The following is a 23,094-nucleotide window of genomic DNA, read 5'->3' on the forward strand; positions in this document are numbered from 1 at the left end:
GCACTTAAAAAATTTTATTCAACAGTTCGTTAGTTTCTTGTTTTCCTTGCAGAATTACACCATCTGTGATGATGGGGACAATGCCCATCCCTGTCTGACCCATAGACGATATGTAATAGATGTTTTAAAAAGATGTAAGTGAATGAATAAATGAGGGTGAAGATGAGGGCACAGAGGTGGTAGAGGGAGGTGAGTGCCAGAGAATAGTGCCAGTTTCCAGTGGGGTGACCCGGATCAGCTCAGGCCTGATGCTAGCCACTCCCACGCAGCTTCTTTCTTTCCAATCCACTTGTCATTCTCTTTGGGAAGGATTGAGGTCTCTGGAAAACAGCCAAAAAACTGTTATGGGAACGGCAAGCCCAAATAATGCTCAAGCATCAGGAGGATCTAAGTGCTGAAAGCCACTTCTGTTCCCCTTCTCTCAGCTGAGGGGGTGGGAAAGGGTTTGGAAAGCCCTAACTCCTTTTAGAGAGACTTAGAAGGCATATAAAGGCCCCTGGTTGAGGACTTGCTTCCCCATTCTGCACTTCGTGCCAGAACTCTCAATCCTTCACTGAGAGAAAATGTCCATCCAGTAAGTATCTCTGAGAGATGTTTTTAAATGCCTTAGTGGGTCGATAGTAAATGGGCTATTTCAAGGGGTCCTGAAGAGGATTGATGGCCTGTTTATGGGAGGCCTCCAGTCTTGACAGGGAAAATTTCTTCCTATTTATATATTGAAGCATATATCTAGCACTTAGGTCTAAATTACTGTGGGATTTTTGTGACTGGGCCTTGAAAGCAGTGGTGAGCATGAAGGTTGTTATGAGGCAGGTCTAGGTTCCAGCCATTTCCTAGCTATGTGATTTTGGACAAATTACTTAACTTTTTGTAGTCTATGTTTTCCCATATATAGAATGAGCATACAAGTATTTACCCATTGTGGTGTTGTGACATAAATGAGCTAATAGCATACAAAGTTCTTTTTATGGTGTGCAGCACACAGTAAGTGCTTAATAAAAGATGGCTATCATAATTAGGGAGTCTGATCAGAGTTCCTACTCTAAGAAGTTCTAAAATGGAGCCAAAGTGAGGAGGCAGAAAATAAGCAAGAATATTACCTGAATCTCCTAGTCAGACTATTTTTAAAGGGCACCATAACTCTTGGAGACTGTTGAAGAAATGAGATGATAGGAAGAGATGATGGTATAATATAGGTGAGTAACAGAGAATGAGTTACTAACCCAAAAAGCTGTCATCTCCCTACCCTTGGAGATTCTTTATGAAGCAAGAGAATCAACAAAACAGTGCAACAGGGCAGGGTAATTCTGTGGGAAGGACTCTGTTGGGAAGTCAAGAGATAGCAACAGGATTAGTTGATTTCAGAAATATGGGAAAACTGCAAGATGCAGAATTAAGTCCACCATGACATTAAACGGGAGGTCATTTCCCTTCACATCAAAGGTGGAGGACTGACCCAGGGGCCCTGCCTTGCAAACCTGGGGACTTTTCCAGCCCCAAATACCATGAGCTCCCAGCAAAGGCTAGACTGGCAGTGGTGCACTGTCATTGATCCAGAGACTGCCTTCTCTCCTGAAGCTGTGCCTCTGTCTCAGTGGACTTTTTTGAGTATCAACATGGGCTTCTTCCCCATTATTCCACCTTTTCAGAGTTGAACATCCTGCTGGTGGTTACAAGAAACTGTTTGAAACTGTGGAGGAACTGTCCTCACCACTCACAGCTCATGTTACAGGTTGGTCTCACCGGTCTTGAAACCATCTTCTCTTTTTTTGTCGAGATCCCTCTTCATTGGCTTTTGTTCATTGGCATCTCTCAGTAGTGTTTCCCACTGCGGGCTACAGACAGGGGAATCTGGAGGTGTGGCCTTTTTGTATCAGAAACCTATTTCCTCTCATTTACCCTTTGTTTCCCTAATGTAGAAAAATCCTGCCTAATTGGAATCCCTTGGGGACTGAGACTACACCTTTGTCATCTTTAAACTAGTCAGTGCCTAACTCAGTGTCTGGCACATAGTAAATTTCCAATAAATGTCTGTTCCATCAGTGTCCGGATAAGTGAGGACTGGGTGACAAGCATCTGGAAACATTACAATAAAGGGTGGTAGGTTTCGTGCCTGTTACATTGCTTCTGGAGTCAGACAGATGTAGGTGCTAATTGCAGCTCCATTATTTTACTGGCTGTGAATCTCACAAGTTACTTAAACTTTCTGAGCCTCAGTTCCCTTACCTATCAAAAACCAAACTTTCCCTCATGGGGATGTTGTGAAGATTAAGACTATTTGAAAGATTCACCTAGTATTCAACACAAAGCAATCAATAAGTAGTTATTATTACTACTGTTAGCATCATTCAAAGACCTCATATGACCCGTACAGCATCCTTGCTTGGATATGGCAAGTCTCTCCCCTACCCCCCATTTCCTCTTCTGTAAAATAGAAGAGATGAGCCAAATGCTCTTTCTCAGCTAGATTCTGATGCTAACAATTTAGGCTCTAGCAATGAAATTAATGTTATGCCTTTAGTTAAGTCATGCTCTCTTAAAGTTTTTATCAGAAATATAAATTCTTAGGAAGCAGGCTGCTGAAACTGAACTGTTGGGAATAATCCATTTGTTTAAAAACAGTTGGTAAGGATTATGCAAACACTGCACTTTTCAATGGATAAATGGGCACAGACCTTACCGCTTAAACTAAAAGTCTTAGGCCTTTGTTGTGTACCCCTCATTTTGCAGATGAGGACACTGAGCCCTAGAGATGTCACATGGCAAATCCTGAACCAGAATCCAGGTCTCTGACACCCAGCCCTGTGCAATTCCTGCTACAGCAGGTTAACCTTCATCTGGACAGTAGCCCATACCCTCAATGGACTCTAGATTTCAAAAAGCCAGTATTATTGTTCCATTTAAATGCTCTTCTCTATTGAAATATCTTTTTATAGTGTTTTGATCCCTGCTCCTAATCTACCTCTCCTACTCCTCACTCCATCAAAATATATCAAGAAATTTGAATTTTTTCTTAAAAGACAAATGTATTGATACCTGGGGAAATCTGTTAGGTAGAGAATCCATTTCCTCAAGGGCCTTTTCCTTGTCTCCTTCCAACCCTTTATCCAAACTCAGGCACTGTGACATTTCCCGCCACTTGGTCTCCTGGTGAAAGGAGAGTCAAGTCAGCAGGCATTTTTGTCAGGGCTGCCCAGCATGAGAACTGGGAATGAAAATCACTGCCAGCTTTACGAAGAGGCTGCCCAATTGAGCTGCTAATATAATCACCACGCCTTACCAGGGATGAGCACAGCAAAGGGCAGGAGTAAGAAGCAATGTTCTATGTCTCGCCTTCATCACAGGCAGGATCCCCCTCTGGCTCACTGGCAGTCTCCTTCGATGTGGGCCAGGACTCTTTGAAGTTGGATCTGAACCATTTTACCACCTGTTTGATGGGCAAGCCCTCCTGCACAAGTTTGACTTTAAAGAAGGACATGTCACATATCATAGAAGGTAAAGAATGCTAGGTCCTACTCCTCCTAGGGGTGAGACCTAGCTCAGCTCTTCCTCCTATGTGCTTCTGAACCTCTTGAACCCAAGAGGAGACCTATATATTTGCTTACTCTCAGAATCCACTGGCCCAGTGCATTTGCATAGGTACCTGGGAGGTGTGCCATGATAAAGAACCTAAGAACTAGAGCTTTGGGGTCCAACATGCCTGACTTCAAATTCTATATCTACCAGACCCTATTTGTCTAGGTGGGCAACGTTTGGCAAGATGTTACTCTCTAATTCTTGGTTTTGTCATCTCTAAAATGAGAAATAATAGTGTCTACTTCAGGGTTCATTACAAGGATTAAATGAAGCACCTGGGAAGCATTCAGTAAAATAAGTTGTTATTATTATAGTTACTGTTATAGTTATTAGACCATTGGTTTTCTTGACTCCTTTTCTTTTTTAATAATCAGAAAGGCCCCTGGGAAGGAGGGAGTGGTGGCACAAAGAGGGAAGGACCAGATTATGTCATAATAATACAAGAAAGAGAAGTTTTCTAAAAACAGGGGATTGTTGCTAAAAGGCTTGAAGGCTTAAGCCATCACTCCAGGAAGTACCCATTAACACCACAATAAATAGTCTTATGCTTTAATATTCAGACCTGTTAGACACTTTGTTGATCACCACAGGTATCAGGAATTCTGAAGAGCAAATGGAGGCTTGAAGTAGTCAGGATACCTCAGACGGTAATAGAAGAGAATTCGATCAGATCAAGCAAAAATTTAGCTAAGTCAGAGAAAGCTTTCATATGCTCACTAAAGACCTTGGTACTTTTTCCTCTTCATAACTTTGTTTCTTCATCTATGACACTTTAAACACTTATTATACAGATTGCAGGAAGTGCAAAATCAGATTTTAATTGATTTTCCATGTGAGAAATCCTAGGCAATGTATGGGATATGGTTCGGGAGTTCTGCCTGTGCAAGATACTGGATTCAAGAATACCCTACTCTTAAAACTAGCAAAACAAATTTTACAATTGAAGAAAAAACAAGAGTGAAAAAGAGAGACTGAAAAGAATATAATTCAACACACCATGTTCTGTATTTCTCCACTCAGTGTAGTTGATGGCTACAGGTTATAGGCTACAGGAAGTTGGAGGTCCTATGTAAACTACCCACTGCATAGTGTGATATGGAGAAATGCGTGTTTCCTGGCCTGGGTCGACTTGAGTTCTAACCTAGCTTCATTACAGACACCAACCGCTTAATTTCCGTGCTTGGACACAGCAAGTCCAAGCCACGAGCCTCAATTTCCTCATCTGTCACTGGGAGGTTTGTAAGGCATAAATTCAAGCTCACAGCATTGTCTCTTTCTTTCTTAGTCACCCTGAGAAAGTGACCTGACAATACTCTTTATTCTCGATGTAGTGGATTTAGGATTCCACATTCTCTCTGACCATTCTCAGCTCCATATGGACATACTGACTGGCCCTGCCTATGACCCTTTGCCATGTCTCTGTGTCCTTCAGGTTCATCCGCACTGATGCTTACGTTCGGGCAATGACTGAGAAAAGGATCGTCATAACGGAATTTGGCACTTGTGCTTTCCCAGATCCCTGCAAGAATATATTTTCCAGGTTACTGAAACTCAATGGCATATTATTAAAGACATTTTACATTAGCCCTTCTCTCTCATGGCTTGGAAGTTACTGGACTGAAAACTCCATTTGTTTCTGCAGGTTTTTTTCTTACTTTCGAGGAGTGGAGGTCACTGACAATGCCCTTGTTAACATCTACCCAGTAGGGGAAGATTACTATGCCTGCACAGAGACCAACTTCATTACAAAGATTAATCCTGAGACCTTGGAGACAATTAAACAGGTAGGACACAGTGCTCAGGCAACATTGCTCAAGAATTTAGAATTTGCACCCTACCATTAATTGTGCAGTTTGAGGGAAAGAACACGAGAGACAGATAGATTAAGTTTCACCTCCTTGCTTTGTCATCAACTACTACCTAATGTGACAGAGCAAACTTTGTTTCTTCATCTATGAAATTTTAAACAATTATAATACAGGTTGAAGGAAAATCTTTAAAAATGCTTAACATATTCATTCATTCATTTGTGACACAAATATTTATTCAGTCCCTTCCATGTATCAAAACTTACACTAGATGCAAAGGACACATCAGTAGGTAAGACAACATGGGTAAGACAAAAATCTGGAATAAGTTATTGAGTTAATGGGAAGCTATTGAAAGTTTTTGCTCAGAGAAATGGTATAAGCAGAGCTGTGCTTTAGGATATTTAATCTGGAAGCTGTGTGGGAAGAAAGAAGAGATAAGAGATGGTTAGGAGACCAGTTAGGGGAATTTAAGACCAAAATTAGAAATTCAGTGTAGTGTAAATAGAAAGGAATAATACTCCCAACACTAAGTCTCTATATCAATAGCTGACTTATTGTTCTCAGCAGACTATTTACTAAGGCTTAACATATACTCTCAATAGCTCATTCTTGTTTTTAATGTATGTTTGTAATCATATAAGAGTATGTGTTGGATCATTTAGAGAAGAACTTAAGCTGAGTTCTTTTGTTTATTTATTTATTTATTTTAAGAGAAAAAGCACGTGAAAGTGAACAGGGGAGGGGCAGAGAGAGAGGGAGAAAGAGAATCCCAAGCAAGCTCCCGGCTGTCAGCGCAGAGCCCATCATGTGTGACAGGGCTCGATCTCACAAACCATGAGATCATGACCTGGGCCAAAATCAAGAGCCAGCCACTTAACCGACTAAACCACCCAGGCACCATGCAGCTGAGGTCTAAACCATTCATTTAACTCTGATAAGTAAACCTGTACTCAAATTGCTATGGGAATATAATTGCAAATATAATGTTCATGTATGGCTTCAAAACAGCCTTTATTAGGGGTCAGGTTCCATTGTCAACAGCACTGTACCTTGACTTCATATAAGAATATAGTTTTAAAAATCTGAAACTTTTTTATTACTATTACTAAAATAGCTTCCTAACCAGTGCCTTTACCTCTAGCCTGATTCTCTTAAATACAACTTCCTTAATTCAGTAGAAGCAATGTTTCTAAGATTCAGGCATAAATGTGTTACGGTATCGGAGGCATCCACAGTTTCTAAAATAAAGTCCAAACAGGGCTTTGCGGCCGCCTGATTCTTCTTTCTCCTCCTGCATGCATGCCTTTGACAGCAGCCATGTTCGATGACTAGTAATCCCCAAACAGCACGTGCTATTTCACACCTCAATGCCTATACCTCAGTGTTCCCACTCCCTAGAACACACTGTCATCCTTCTCCACCTGATTAACTTTTACTTGTCTTTTAAGCATTAGTTGGAGTCATTGCCCTTGAGAAGCCCTGCCTAATCTCCCAATCTGGGTTAGATGACCCTTCTCTACAGATACCATTTTGCATTTACCAGCAATGTACTATATTTTATACACAGCGCTATCAAATAGAACTTCCTGTAATGATGGCAGTATTCCATACATCATTGTCCAAGTGCTATTGAGCACTTGAAATGTGACTACTATGACTGAGGAACTGAATTTAAAGTTTTATCTAATCATAATCAATCCACATTTTAATTACTACATGTGGCTACCATATTGGACAGCACAAGTCTAGACTACAGTTGTTGAGAGCAAAGACCATCTCTGTTTTCCTAGACCCTGGCACAGTAATATTAGCTCAATGAGTACTTGATAAATGAATGAATGTCTCGCCTATTATTTAAATAAGAATGCTAAAAACTCCCTTTAAAACACATTCTCCTAATCAAATAGAAAGAATTGTGGTTAAATAAATATATACCTCATCAATTATTCATTCGATAAATCTGTGTTGAGCCAGTCCCACGTAGAAATTCTAGTGCTGATTTTGCCAGCATGTGGCTCTGTATCCTTGAAAAAGTCACTTGACCTGTCTGGGACCTCAGTTGTTCTTTCTATAAACAGAGAGGTTTATGCTAGATTTGTGATTCTGAATTTCTTATGAGACTCCAAATTGAATTAAAGCGCTAAATCTTCTCTCCAAAAACATTTGCATTTAATTTAATTCCAGGAGATTCATGGTTCTCTTGAAGTCTATTTAGGTTAAGACTCTATACTAAATAGAATCTTGGGGTTTCTTTCAGTTCCAAATTTATACTCTCCGCAAGACAACAGGTTTGGTATTTAGATTATACTATACAAATTTGCCATTTTTGTAAAATAAAATTACTGCGCATAAGAGGTTTCACACAATTTACCTAATAAAATAAGGGGGATATAAAGAAACCCCAAGATTCAAATTACCACTTTGAGGACAACCTGCATGCGCAAAAGGAAAGTAGCTAACTAGAGTAGCATCTGGTATACACTGAAGAGCACGACCAGGGACATCTCCAAGATTTCAGAGGTGTCGGGGAGTCCGCATGGGGGTCAGAGGAGAGCTCTGCACTGAAAATGGGCATTCAGGCAGACCTGAAAGGGGGTAGAACCCAGAAAGATGCAAAGAAAGAGAAAATGCACTTAGGGTGAGGCTGCAAGTGGGAGCAGTGAGGTCAGACCTAGAGACCAAAGGGTTAATACAATCTTTCTCTTTACATGGATGACCTCTGCTCTCTTTCCATAGGTTGATCTTTGCAACTATGTCTCTGTCAATGGAGCCACTGCTCACCCCCATATTGAAAGTGATGGAACTGTTTACAACATTGGTAATTGCTTTGGGAAAAATTTTTCAATTGCCTACAATATTGTAAAGATCCCTCCACTACAAGCAGGTCAGTTTACCAATTTGACTCTTCCTAAAACAAGTATCTATATTATGAGAAAGCTACCAGAGATACAGAATACCAGATCAGAATACCAGGATAGCACTATATATGCATGGTGAAATTATTCTCAGATTGCCCTTGCCCCTATCCTACCAGGGACCGATGGTTAAGGGCACCATAGCAGAAAATGACAACTTGAAAATATAGAAAGCAAGTGGCCAAGTTGTTTTCTACAATGTTTCAAAAATATTGTGCATATGTGTATTTGATTATATAAGAGTTAGATTAAAATTCAGGGAATGTTTATTGAGCACTTATTCATGTGCCAGGCAAGATTAAATTTTTAAACCAACCTATATGTATGCATAATTGCATGTACACATATATGAAAGTGTACTAAGTATTTTGTGTGTGTTTAATTCCCCAAACTCCAAACAAATCTATTAACTCATGTTAATATTATAGAGAAAGAATATTAAAACAGAAAGAGAGTACTCTTTAGAATTCTCCATTCATCCTCCATTCATTGCCAGAAATTTGATAACCATCTTGGTGACAGAACTATTTGAACAAAAATGGATTTTTGTTTAGTATTGGGTAGCACGGTTCTGAAGATATAGTTCCTGAATCAGCAGCATTATTTGGGAAGCTGCTAGAAATCCAGATCCCCACCTGTGGTTGACTAAATGAGGAATTCTGGGTGTGGGCCCGCAGTGAGGATTTTTAAGAAGCTCTTTATGTCATCCTGAAGCACACTAAGGTTTGAAGACCACTGACCTAGCAGTAAACAAACTCTTATGTGCTTAAGAATTACTTTACGGAGCTAATGACACAAACCCACATATACTGTACTTTGTAGGAAACTTAAGAGATTATAAAAGGCATTTTGACCATACAAAGTTTTCCTTTACTCCCTGACTTAGCACCTACCACCTCCAGTTGTACGATGTGACTCCCCTGTACTCTGCCTGCACAACACTATTTGAGTGCACTTTTCCAAATCTGCTGCTATTTGGATTTTCCTGGGTGACTGCAGCTTCTCATGAAATTTCCCTAAGAAACACCAATGACTGAGAAAATGAAAATAAGCTCTAAAACAAAACAAAACAAAACAATCAAGATCTGGAAATGTATTTCTTTACTTGCATGAGCTGTTCTAAATGCTTTGTATTAAAAGAGAAAAGAGAGGCTTTTTCCAAAGCCTTTTAAAACCGCTTTATTTCAGACAAGGAAGATCCAATAAGCAAGTCAGAGGTCGTTGTACAATTCCCCTGCAGTGACCGATTCAAGCCATCTTACGTCCATAGGTAACTTGAAGGCCTGCTATGAATCTTCAGGAAAACCAAGTTTAAAGATCTGTTTTGCCTACCTTTGATACCAATCCTGATCATGACATTTTCTTGCAGAAACCTAAATTTAAATGTAATTAATTTCACGTAGGCACTGTTGATTCATATAACTGAGCATACCTCATGTGCACGTATTTCTTTGTGGTTTGAAAATCAGCCCTTCCCATTCACAAGTTTATTTGTGTTTCTAAACAGTTTTGGTTTGACTCCCAACTATATTGTTTTTGTGGAGACGCCAGTCAAAATTAACCTGTTCAAGTTCCTTTCTTCATGGAGTCTTTGGGGAGCCAACTACATGGATTGTTTTGAGTCCAATGAAACGATGGGGGTAAGACTTACATTTACTTGCCAGATTCATGCTTCTGAAGAAGGTGTTTCATAATGTATGCTGTTTTCCTTTTTAAATCCATCAAAATATTTTCCTCACTTTTCAAGGTTTGGCTTCATATTGCTGACAAGAAGAGAAGAAAGTATCTCAATAATAAATACAGGACCTCTTCTTTTAATCTTTTCCATCACATCAATACTTATGAAGACAGTGAGTTTCTGATTGTGGATCTCTGTTGCTGGAAAGGGTAAGAAAGGACATTGGATAATATTATGTCTCCAGTCACTCCTAGAAATTAGGGACCTTTTTCAGCGATGCTCTCAATATTTACTCTGAATTACATCTAGAAAAATAAAGTATGCTTAAGTTGCAGAATATAATTGAGAAAGCAGTAGGAAGGCTAGGTAATCAGAAGCACTCACAAACTGAATATTAAAACCACGGTTAATGACTGAAAACCGATCAGGTCTATGAACCTGACCTGAAACTAAAAAGTGCTATGACCTGATAAGTAAATTTAAACTTAACTTCACTGCAACTTGACAAGATCCCTTGGCGGCAGGGGGGGGCTTGAACTCCACCCACTCTGGATTTGAAAGAAAAAGGCATGCTTTCTTCAGAATACCGAGTCACCAAAAAGACAGTAGCCTCTAAAGACACAGACGGAATGATGATGGAGAAGCAGAACAGAAAGTATCATATAAGTCTGCTGTTATTTAAACATATCCATGAGGGAGGATATGTTTTGTTTGTTTGCTTGCTTGCTTTTCATGCAGCATGAGCATGGGCAGCAGCTTATGGCTCTAATATACCTGGGTCATTAGCAGGTTCTGAGTTGGAGAACGAAGGACAGGCAGGCACTTGTTCTTTTAAAAGGCATGGATTGGGGCGCCTGGGTGGCGCAGTCGGTTAAGCGTCCGACTTCAGCCAGGTCACGATCTCGCGGTCCGTGAGTTCGAGCCCTGCGTCAGGCTCTGGGCTGATGGCTCAGAGCCTGGAGCCTGTTTCCGATTCTGTGTCTCCCTCTCTCTCTGCCCCTCCCCCGTTCATGCTCTGTCTCTCTGTCCCAAAAATAAATTAAAAACGTTGAAAAAAAATTTTTTTTTAAAAAAATAAAAAATAAAAGGCATGGATTGTCTCTCCGAAATCATTTGCAATTGTCTGCGCTCATGTCTGACTTCTTACTTTTGCAGATTTGAATTTGTTTATAATTACCTATATTTAGCCAATTTACGTGAGAACTGGGAAGAAGTGAAAAAAAATGCCAGAAAGGCTCCCCAGCCTGAAGTCAGGAGATACGTACTTCCTCTGAATATTGACAAGGTAACCACCCTCTACACAGATTTCAGATATAACCAGAATGTTTCATCTCTCTCAGGATTTGTTCTCCTGCCTTATGTTTATACATAAAATCTTGAAATTTTAGAGCTGGGAGGAACTTTAAAAATATACTAATTCAACTGCCCTCATTTAACAAATGAGGAAACTGAAGCTCCAAAGAGTGACATGACTTAGCAAAAGCCAATGGCAGCAGAGCCAAAACGAAAACCAGGTTTTGATTCTAAATCTGCTGTTCTTTCATTTGCAAAATCCTTTAAAAATATTTTTTCTCAGTGAATAGTGCAGACCACTGATGCCTAGGATCCTTTGTCAATAGTATAAATAATTTAATTCAAATAATTTGAAATTCTAAAGCAATGAAGCTTAAAAAAGTACCCCTGTAGGGAAATCGGCCCATTATTTTGGTTTTCTGCAAACCATCTGAAGATACCACCACAGGATAAACACCATTAATAGCCTTTGGCAGTCATCTTTTCATCTCTGCTTTTTCTTCCTTGTATTCAGTGGCTCTCTTTTTAGAATATTAGATTAACATCAAGAAATTTTAGTGTGATAGAATACCAGTCAAAATCAAGAAAAATATTATTTTCACAATAGATACATGGACACACACTGGGTAAGACAGCTATATGGAATGTAAAACACTGTACTCAAAGCTTAGATCAGATGTACTGGGAAATAAACCCAGTTTAGAACTAGACACTATTGCTCTTAAGCAAGCTTGTAAGCTCTATGAAGAATGATAAAAGAAGAGAAGGTTGAGGTGGAGTAAGTGAGCTTCTACAAAGGCAGGGAGGGATTAAAAAAGCAAAACTTGATACAGAAGTATAAAGAAGTTGGTGGAGCTGATACATTAGGAGCATAGAGGAGATGGGCATGGGGCAGAGAGACTGGAAAGACAGATTGGAATGATTTTATATGGGACTTTAAGCACTTCTAACTTGGCCCTTAGGAAGCATATCTCTGGTATATGTAGTTTAGTGCCCATAAGATACCAAATGAATGAGTCCATTGATTTTAGTGAACTCTTATTTGACTAGTAATGGTAAAATCACAATCATCTTTAAATTAAGGAAATAAAATAAGATCATTTAGCTTAAATATTCCTTACCTCAGTGTCTTCACATTCAAAAAGAGGAAAAAGGAAAGATTTTCCTAAATGTGTAGCCATCACTGTCTGAAGAAAGACCACCCAATTGTAAAATAGGGAACTTCAGTGATGATGAAAAATGGCTAATGTCACCCGAGACCCTACCTTCACTTTCTTCCAATAGTTATTAATTACCCACTGTAACACAGCATCGTACTAAATTATTTCAGCGCGTACATCAATAGGATATGCTCTTGCTCTCCTGGAACTCATCACCTAGTGTGGTAGGGAGGAGGAAGGTGATTCAGTAACGATAACACATGTCAGCATGAGACAAGTAGTGTGAGGGAGGCATAAATTGCTTTGGCTATTCAGAGGATGGAGCAGTCACACTTGTTTGGAGAGATTCATGGAACACAGTCATTTGCAATATTCTGGCAGAAGAGATGAAATTGAAGCAGATCAACTTAAGGCAGAAGTAATAGTTTGAGGAAAGAGAGAAGTGGGGAGGGACAGAAAAGCATCAGGAACTGACTTAATCCAACTAGTTGGAACATAAGCATAAGTAGTGGAATACATTGTTGTGGGGGGGGGGGCGATAAAAAAGCTTAAAATGCAGGCTGGGGTGCCTGTGTGGCTCAGTTGATTAAGCATCTGACTCTTGATTTTGGCTCAGGTCATGATCTCATGGTTTGCGGGATGCAGCCCCGTTTTGGGCTCTTCTCTGTGAGTACAGAGCCTGCTTAGGATTCTTTTCTTCCTCTCTCTGTCCCTTACCCACTCACACTCAGTCTCTCTCTCAAAATAAATAAACTTTTAAAAAAATCAAGCTGGTAATCTCTGAAAGCATTTTTTTTAAGTTCACTTATTTGAGAGAGAGCACAAGCAGGAGAGGGGCAGAGGGAGAGAGGGAGAAAGAGAATCCTAAGCTGATAGCACAGAACCCTATGTGAAGCTTGATCTCAGGAACTATGAGATCATGACCTTAGCTAAAACCAAGAGTCAGAGGATCCACAGACTGAGCCACGCAGGTGCCCTCTTTTGAAAGCTTTAAGGCCAGGATAAGAGGTGGTACTTTATTCGGCAGGTGATGGGAGACAGTGAAGGTTTCTGAGCAGAAGGAAACCATATTCAGAGCTAGGGGACTGGGTACTAAGTGTGCTGATTTGCATGGTTCTCTCTACTACTAAATGTCCGCCTTCCCTGAACAAGTCACTCAATCACTGTAAGTTCAGTGGCCTGCTCTGAAACCTAACTAAAGTAGACTAAATAATAACGAGGGTCATTTGCAGCTTTAATAACTTGATTTTCTAAAATAAATTTCTGAATAAGTGCTACTGGAAGTGTAAAAAGGACAGAGATGGGGACCTGGGATAGAAGACAATTAAAATCACTCAGGCGAGAGAAAAATGTAGTACCAGGAACAGGCAAACACAGACAAAAATAAGAGCTCCTATAGGTGGAATTACAAGGGTCTTGCATTTGATTGGATGGAGGAATGAATTAAATCTTTGATATGCAAAATATCATAGAGATCCTGTAAGCCTACGTGTCTAGAATAGTGATACCTTTGGAAATAGGGAGTATAACAGGCAGAGCAGGTGTGGGGACAAATATGAATTGCAAAACTATGAGAAAGAGAGAGGATAACGAGTAAGGAGGTTGATTTCACGTCAAACAGAGCCAGGCTTGAGTTTCAGCTCTGCCACTTACTAGCTGGGTGATTTAACCTTAAATTTCCTTCTCTCGGTCTGTAAAGGGAAACATTTAACCTTGTTAAATTTCCTTTTCTTTATTTATAGCCATTTTACTGGCCATCTTACTGGGTTGTTGTGGTTGATAAATGAGTTGATATATGTCTGTTATTAAATAGATCCCTTAACACAAAATAAATGCTAAATAAATATTCGTCATCATCATCATCATCATCAACAACAACAAAATCAGTATCAAAACATCTTCATGAAATATGCTTCATGGGCTTTCATACATCAATGCAGGGCCTTGGGAGATCAATTAGAATTGATAGTTACTGATATTGAAATGATGATCAACTATATGAGAACACATAGATGAGACTGCTAACAGGAAAAAATAAATCTCATTTCAAAATACATTTTTAAAAAGAAACTTACCCATTTGTTTATTTTAAACATGAATTTGATAGCCCAGAAAATGCTGAGAGAAGAAAAGATGGCCAGGCATGGAAGTTTGGGAAAGTGTCATGTACAGAAGTTGGTATAAAAAGAGGAGACAGAAAGGGAGAGAAAAAGTCTTTAAAGAGCCCTAGCTAGAGCTAAGAGAGGGCAATGCCACATTGGATAGGGCAAGAGGGTTTCATCAGTGTCCACTCCTATGGGCGAGTTAAAAGGATGAAGACTAAAAACCACACACTAGATTTGGTGATCTCCAAAGGGAGGAGGGTGAGAGAGGCAGCAATCAGGATTCAAGGCACTGAAGATGAGCAAGTGGTAGGATGTGGGAGCACTTACTGTAGTCCACACTGAAAAGTTTGGCAGTGAAGGGAAATATCGGTCATAAGTTAGGAGAAGGAGAGATAAGAAAGAGATTGAGGGAAGGGCTAAGGAGAGGAAAGAGTACAAGATGAGTGAAATTTCCAGTCTACTGATTAAGCTAATGGTAGCATCTTTAAAATACATCTTTATTTTTTTGAATAGGCAGTGCTTTCAAATGGTCAAAAATCAAAATGATATGAAAAAGTACACACTGGGAAATCTCACTCCAACTTCTGTCTACATCCAGTCCATACCACCTCCATTCACTTTCTATGTGTAACTTTTCATGTCTTTCCTTTTCTTTGGTTTGTTTATGCGAATATAAGAATACACACACACACACACACACACACACACACACACACACGCATACATGTAACTATTATTTCCCACTCTCATACACAAAAAGTAACTTTCTATATCCACTGTTCAGTGCCCTACTTTTTTCATTTAACAATATATGCAGAAGACCTTGCTGTTTTCAACTGCACAGTATCCTGTTTGTGAACACACCCAAGTCCCACACTGCTGAGCAACAGAATTGTTTCCAATCTTTGGCTGTTACAGATGTTATGAGGAATAACTTTGTATATGTGTTCTTTCATACATGCATAGATATATGAAGAGGATAGATCCTCAGAAGTGAGATTTCAGGGTTAAAGGATAATTGCATCTATTAAAAAAAAGTGGAGGGGGGGGATGAAAAGGAGGAGCTAGTTTGTTGGGGAAAGCAAAAGTAATGTTACAGATTTCTTACATAAAAAACTTTATTTACCAATAGAAAAAATAAGATAGAATGAAGTAAGATAATCAATTTAAACTTACGAGTTCATAAATAAGTCTGACATAAGCATTTGATCTCTTCTACCCAAAAACCACCAAGTGACTTAACACTCCATTTCACAAAATCTCATAAAACTCTCTCCATTTCTCTATTTGCTCTTTATCTCCCACCCCTTCCTCTACTATTTCCTCTTAATGCACCTCTTAATACACCATCAGAAAAATCCCCTCCATCCTCCCCTTAGAATGTTCCTCTTTCTCCCTCTCCTTCTTCTCCTTCTTCTAATCAAAACCTGGCTTTCTTCCGAGGATACTGATCTCTCCAGCAGCAACCTCCAGTACAGCCTTTATATCACTTGGTCTGGGGTTAGGGTAGGGGTTCTCTTTGTCCCACTTTTCTGCATCCAGATTCACTGTTCCTTCCATCCACTCTTTAAATATTCCAATTTTAAATCTCACTTCAACGAATTATATAGTCAAGTGGCATATACACCTCTCATTCCCTCATTATTGTTGTTATCTACGAACCACCACTCACTCACTTCCCCTCCTGGCTCAATGTCACACTCCCCAGATCTACTCCTGACTCTTGGTCATTTCCATATATACATCATAGGTGATTCTTCCAACAACTTGTCCTCTCAGTTCCTTGACCTCTTGCACTGATCATGTCTTCCACTCTATCTCAGCCACTCACTCCCCATAGTCACACACTTGACCCTGCCATTACCTATGACTGTGCTCCTTCCAAAATCTTAATTTTGTGCATGACATACTCTGACTATCACCTCCCATTTTTCAAGATCACTTGTCCTACTGTGATTCTTTCCAGGAACCTCCAATCCACTGAACCTACCACCTTCTCACTATACCTCACTCCACTGAGAACTTACCTGTACTCATTACTTAACTAAAATTCCATTGTCAACAATTATAATCTTAGATCTTCATTTCTCTTACCTTTATTACTTTATTGAACTCATTTGTCAAAACCACAATCCTAGTTAAATTCAACTCTCCACCCACTCTACACTTGTACCTCCAAGGCTGAAATTAGGTGCTGAAAACACACAATCATGTTAATTGGTTCATTTTTAAATACATGACCACAAACCTCACTGCTACATTTCTCAACTTCATTTACTCTCCCACTTTGCTAGTTAAGTATTTCACACCCTCCTCTCTTCAAACTTCTAACACCTCCCACCTCCACACTCACACTCAGCTGATGGCTCTGCTTCCTATTTTATTGAAACAAATGAAAGAAATCAAAAAAGAATGTTATACTCCTGCCACCACGTCTTCCCACCCACCAGCATCTGTACTTGTATTGAATTATCTTTCATCCCACCCAGAACTAATCCTTCCCATTTTCCCTTCCTTACCCACTCAAGGACAGCACCCAAGCAATTCTCCCCCTTTCCTGTATCATTACTCTCCCTTCTCACTGGATCACGCATACCCTACCATTATTTCGCCCTCTTACAAAATCCTTCTCTTGATTTTTCTTGGCCCCATCAGCTACCCTCATTCCTCTTCTTGTAGATTACCTCTTAATGTGAGAGGGCACTAGAACTCAGCCCTTCTTTTTATCTTCTTTTTGTACATTCATTCCTTTTGTAAAGACTCATACTTTAAAGCAGCCTATATTCACATTTTCAACTTCCTTTCAACTCAAGCTTCATATATGCTACTACCAACTCCAAGCCTCCATTTAGCTGTCCAATAGACAGCTCAAGTTTAGTAAGACAAAATCTAAATTTCTCCTCTTCCTCTACCAAACCATTTACCCCACCTACAGTAGTCCCCATCTTTGCTGTGACAGCTCCAACCTGTAATTATTTAGGCCAAACACTTTGGAGTCATCCTTGACTCCTCTCTTAATTTCATGCCTCTTCCCCACCCCGTAGCCTATCTATCAGGAAAACCTCATGACTCTACCTTCCACTTCTCGCTGACACCAGTGCTACCAACCTAGTCTGAACTACTGTTTTCTTTTGACTGGACCACTACGTGACAGACTAGTTTCCCCAACTGCACTCTTGCTTCCCTCCTACTCCCAAGGGTAGTCTCGACAGAGCAGCCAGAGTGATTCTTTTAAATATAGCATGCCAATCCTCTGCCCAAAATCATTCCACGGCTTCCCATCTCTCACTCAGAGTAAAAGACCAAGTGCTCACAATGACCTATAAAGCTGTATACAAGACAGCTCTACCCTCCTCTCCAGCTCCTTTTCCCCAGGCTCAATTAGTTGCAGCCACACTGGTCTCTTTAATGTTCTTCAGCTATATTTGGCATCCTCCTACCTTAGGCCTTTGCACTGTTTATTCTCTTTGTTTAAATGTTCTTCCTGCGCTGTTGACTTCTTCACCCCTTGCAAGTTTCGTCCCAAATGTCACCTTTTTGATGAAGCCCACCCTCACCACTGAATAAAATTGTAACTCACCTACCCTTCACACTTTTGATCTTCCTAACTCTGCTGTATAGTTTTCTCCCCATACTCCTGATACACTATACACTTTTAAATTATATTTATTGTTTATGTTCCCCAACTAGAATGCAAGCTTCATGAGGGGAGGGAGTCTATTCTCCGAAATATCCCAAATGTCTAAAACAGAATCTAGCACAAAACATGTACTCAAGTATTTGATATACATATTAGTAAATAAATATGTTCCTAGAAAGACCCCATGGTATCCTTTCATAAAATAATCTGAAAATCACAGGGCAGGGTAAGGGGTTGACAGATCTTAGACAACATCTGGTCCAAGAATTTTTCTGCATTTTTTTTTGACAACATAACTATATGATTTTTTTCAAGCAAAATCAAAATATATCCCAGCGATAAAGATACATTGTATCTTTATAGTACAGATAAACACTAAATGAATCCCTAGAGTTTGAAGTCTTTTGTCATTCTACAGGAAAACATTTTTTTTTCCTCAGAGGCCCTCCCTTAGAGCCCTAAATTTTCTTTCAGGACAATTTCATTGGACACATGTGAAGATTAAGGACCTAGAGGTTACACAACTTTCCCAGGGATACACAGCCAGTGACTCACACAGGCACAGACAGCTTTCCCAGTAGTGCACTTGGTTGGGTTTGCTTGCCTGTAGCTGTCTGCACTTCTCCTCCCTACACACTGACTTAAGAAACAAAGAACTCAGGAGACAAAACTCAGGAAGACTGCATTTATGGCAGCTTGATTTTTTCCTTCCTTCTCACTGAGGTTTCTGTTATCCTCTTTCCTTAGGCTGACACAGGCAAGAATTTAGTCACACTCCCCAACACAACTGCCACTGCAATTCTGTGCAGTGATGAGACTATCTGGCTGGAACCTGAGGTTCTCTTTTCAGGGCCTCGCCAAGGTGAGATGATTTAGCGAGGGAACAAACTGTTCCATTCAGAAATTAACTTGAGTTTTCCTAAGCATGTCCTCTATTTTGTAGCATTTGAGTTTCCTCAAATCAATTACCAGAAGTATGGTGGGAAACCTTACACATACGCGTATGGACTTGGCCTGAATCACTTTGTTCCAGACAGGGTAATTAATCCATCTTACCTAATGCTAGAAAAGTAGTTTGTGTCCTCTACTAGCCAAGTAAAGCACATTGACTGATTAATTGATCGATTTCTCTTTCTTGCAAGCAGCTCTGTAAGCTGAATGTTAAAACTAAAGAAACTTGGGTATGGCAAGAGCCTGATTCATACCCATCAGAACCCATCTTTGTTTCTCACCCAGATGCCTTGGAGGAAGATGATGGTAATGAAAGCAATGGATATGTCTGAACACTTTCTTTTTATTGAAATTCTATATGTTAGTGCATTAGGAGAGAAGCCACAGTGATTACTCCCTAATGTTCAGATGTGATCCTTAATACTACTGAATGGGAAGCACTAAAGAATTTAAACTTATTTGAAAATAAGTTTCATCTATGGCCAATATCACTGATTACTCATGGGAAAACGTTAAAGCACCATCTGTGTCATAATGGAACATCATTGTCTACTCTAGATGGAGGGAAGGTGAAGAGAGAACAGCGTGAATTCTGTTTTTGCCTTTTCTGATTTAGATAAATTTCTGAAAAAGGGTAGACTTCTAAGGAGAGAAATTGAGTATTTTAACAGATCAAAGAGAATGAGAACGAGGCTTTGTGCCTCTGCTTTGGGTTTGTTCTTTTATAGTAAGCCAGAGCTACAGCCTGTAACACAGCAACTCAATTACAAAGCATCAATCTTTGTTAACTATTGATTAGCTGAGACAGGAAGGTAGATTATACTCTCTAAGATTAAAATATGGAAAATCACAGATAAATGAATAAAATAAAGAATTATAGAGCCATTTCATGCTGAACAATTTTACAAATAGAGCCAACCCAGACAAAACTGCAAAATGTTTGCTCCCATTTTGTAAGAAGGAAGTAAGCTTCTAGCTAGGTCTTGGAAACTACAGAAATAATACACCTTACTGTTTTCAAAGTCTTTTAATATGTATTTTTCATCTGATTGTCACACTTTTTTGCAGTAAGTTATGTTAAATCTTATGTTACAGATAAGAGCACAGATCCATTCAATTAATAAGATTTTAATGAACAGCTAACTCTGTCCTAGTAATTGTATTATGCTACTGGGATATAACAAGTATCCCAATGACAATCCCAGAGACAAGACAGATATGGTCACTCCCTTCCTAAAGCTGATAGTCTAGGGAACATAAAGAGTTTGAAAGACCTCTTCAGGGTGACCACATTTGTCAATGCAATACCTTCTATATTATTTCAATGACATTTAATCTATGGTCCTGGGATTTTTTTCCTTCTTTTAATTTAACATTGCCTTCCTTACTTTTGATTAACAGGTGTAGTTCTGAGTGTGGTGGTGAGCCCTGGGGCAGGACAAAAGCCTGCTTATCTTCTGATTCTGAATGCCAAGGACTTGAGTGAAGTTGCCAGGGCTGAAGTGGAGATTAACATCCCTGTTACCTTTCATGGGCTGTTCAAAAAATCCTGAGCACATTCCAGCAAATTATATTTCTATTGACAGAACTAAGAGAAACAGTCAGGTCTGCAATCAAATTCTGTTCAATTTTAGCCTGCTGTATTATATGGTTTTAACTTGCAGATGCACACAATTTTTGCAATATTTTACAGAAAGCACAAAGTTGAGCAAGCAATTCCTTTACAAAAAAAAAAAAAAAAGTACATATTTAGATAATCATGCTTTCTCTGAGACAGACAGACCATAACTAAAAACTCTATATATTTAGTAATCAAATAGAAAATGAATGTGGATTTATCAAACTTTTTGGTTCCTATTATAAAAGTGTATTTTAGGTACCCATCTGCTCCAAGTATTTTTTAACATTTAAAAGCCAAAGTTCTCTATACCAGATTGGTATGTGGCTTTGCTGAGTCAAAGCAGTATCAGGCAAAAAGGCTTAATTCCTAAATGTCAGACCAAACTTTTTCACAAACCAGGAACTATCATCTAAGGGTAACCCTAGTAATTGTGTATACACACACACACACACACACACACACACACACACACACACGTATGTATGTATGTGTGTATATATAACTGTTCTAGATTCTCAAGCTTTATGAAAGGCATTTAATATAGGTAATTACTGATTATTTCTGATTTTACAATGAGAAAGCCTATCTCTAATCGACTGAGGGCTCTAGCCAAAGAACATCGCAAAGACTAAGTTATCTATTAAAAACTTATATAACATCAAAGCAATTACATATAGCAGTGACTATCACTTTTTGAAATACTCACAAATATAATTTCTACTTAAAATAAGAGTATATGATAATGTCAGGGGGTTATATTATGTTGCCTCTTATGTTAATCATATTTAAACACTGTGCAATCAATCACCTGACCTAAGTGAAAGAGAGAAAAAGAGAAAATATTAAATCATTAACATTCAATATTAATACATTTTAAGTACTTTTATTTTTAAAATTATTCTCCTATGTGCTACATGATGTAAAAAAAATGAAGATTGACAAAAAAATTATATTGTATATCTTAATCCTGGTATTTGATGCTAAGAAGTATTACATATCATTGTATTTAAGATAATCAGCATTGTGTTTGACTAAGTAAAAATAGCTTGAAGGAACAGACTGACTAGGGTACTTGATGTATCCATTTGATTTCTTTATTTAGATAAAATGCAAACTCATTTTTTAAAGTTATAAATACTCATTGAAACATACTTCTCAAAGAAATCTAAAATTATAGAAAAGTAGAAATTATAAAGTAAAATTACACAGAGCTCATCTAAGCTGAACCACCATTAAGATTGGGTAAATTCTTTTCCATCTTTTTTCCTCCAGTGGATTTTTAATGTAATCATTGTTTCATTGTGGCTCATTCCTAGCTAGAACTAGAAATTTCACAAAAGAAAAGAAAAATGTCAGAGAATAACATACAATATGGGACTGTAGATAAACATCAGTCTGTTAGTTTTTGTCTCTAGACATGGCATATGAACATAATTCCACAAAGAAGGATATTTATCCATTTCTTTTAAAAATGCAGAAAATAAAGTACTGAGCAATTACAAAGTTTTGCGCTTAATAAAGCCTCCCAATTTGAGACAGTTCCTAAAGTTGCCCCTTCCTACATTTGCCAATCACTCTGTGCCTTCTTCCCATTCATTTTCCATGAAGCAAGTCTTGCAATTTGGGGTGCCCACCTCTCCTCTTTTTGTAGAAGCTCATTATGAGCACTGTGCTCTGTGAAGAACACCAGTGTTTTTTAAGATAGGAAACAGATTACGCCAAAGTAACATTCTGCCAATACCATTTCACCAAAATAGGAATTCTCTATACAATCATTGCTAATAGTACGCCAAGAAGGCTTAGGAGGTACCTTTCAAGACCCAAAATGGGACATGGGGTTAAGTGTTTTAATTAGAATAAGGGAGATTTAAGTCAGACAAGAGGGAGTAACTTGGAAATTCAGATTGAAAAAATTAAGGAAACTGCTTTCTAAGAATCAGAGCTACATATTTGGGGGATCTAGAGAACCATGTCCCATCTACAAATAAATCTGTTTTAAGGAAAAAAATTCAATTGGATTAAGACAAATAAACCTGTGGATAAGTAGTTATTTTTAAAATAACAAGCTGCTTAGAGTGCTTTTTCTCCCACTTTGATCACTTTATATTTGTCATAGCCAAGTCAATAAAACTTTTGAAAATATCACCAAAGGCTAATTAAAAACTGATAATTGCCTTATGGCAGACAATTTAGACATAGTTCCTGTGCTGTATTGTAAACCAGAAAATACCAATAGACAGCAAAGGCAACCTACTTTGCAAGAATTCTGTGACAATATTATTCCATCATCCCACAGTCTGGCTGAAATGCAGTGCTTTCTTCTGTAAACCTGATAGGAAGAGTA

At 38.8% G+C, this 23,094-nt stretch overlaps 1 protein-coding gene across 3 annotated transcripts; it reads left to right on the plus strand.

Annotated features, from left to right (window-relative positions):
* Window positions 1-448: 448 nt before the first annotated feature.
* RPE65 (retinoid isomerohydrolase RPE65) lies at window positions 449-20,903 on the plus strand. 3 transcript variants are annotated; one of them, XM_058717017.1, is made up of 14 exons: window positions 450-574; window positions 1,650-1,732; window positions 3,345-3,495; window positions 5,009-5,116; window positions 5,219-5,360; window positions 8,124-8,271; window positions 9,491-9,572; window positions 9,810-9,942; window positions 10,050-10,189; window positions 11,136-11,265; window positions 18,926-19,040; window positions 19,122-19,216; window positions 19,324-19,435; window positions 20,531-20,903. In XM_058717017.1, exons 1-14 carry the CDS (start codon window positions 564-566, stop codon window positions 20,680-20,682), a joined length of 1,602 nt encoding a protein of 533 aa, XP_058573000.1. In that variant the 5' UTR covers window positions 450-563; the 3' UTR covers window positions 20,683-20,903. The 3 variants fall into 3 exon arrangements, with proteins under 3 accessions (XP_058573003.1, XP_058573000.1, XP_058573002.1); XM_058717019.1 differs by lacking the exon at window positions 3,345-3,495 and having other exon boundaries at window positions 560-574; XM_058717020.1 differs by lacking the exons at window positions 9,491-9,572; window positions 10,050-10,189; window positions 11,136-11,265; ... (2 more) ...; window positions 19,324-19,435; window positions 20,531-20,903 and having other exon boundaries at window positions 449-574; window positions 9,810-9,927.
* The last annotated feature ends 2,191 nt before the right edge of the window (window positions 20,904-23,094 follow it).

Source organism: Neofelis nebulosa, chromosome 2 (assembly GCF_028018385.1).
Source record: "Neofelis nebulosa isolate mNeoNeb1 chromosome 2, mNeoNeb1.pri, whole genome shotgun sequence".
Lineage (NCBI taxonomy): Eukaryota > Metazoa > Chordata > Mammalia > Carnivora > Felidae > Neofelis > Neofelis nebulosa.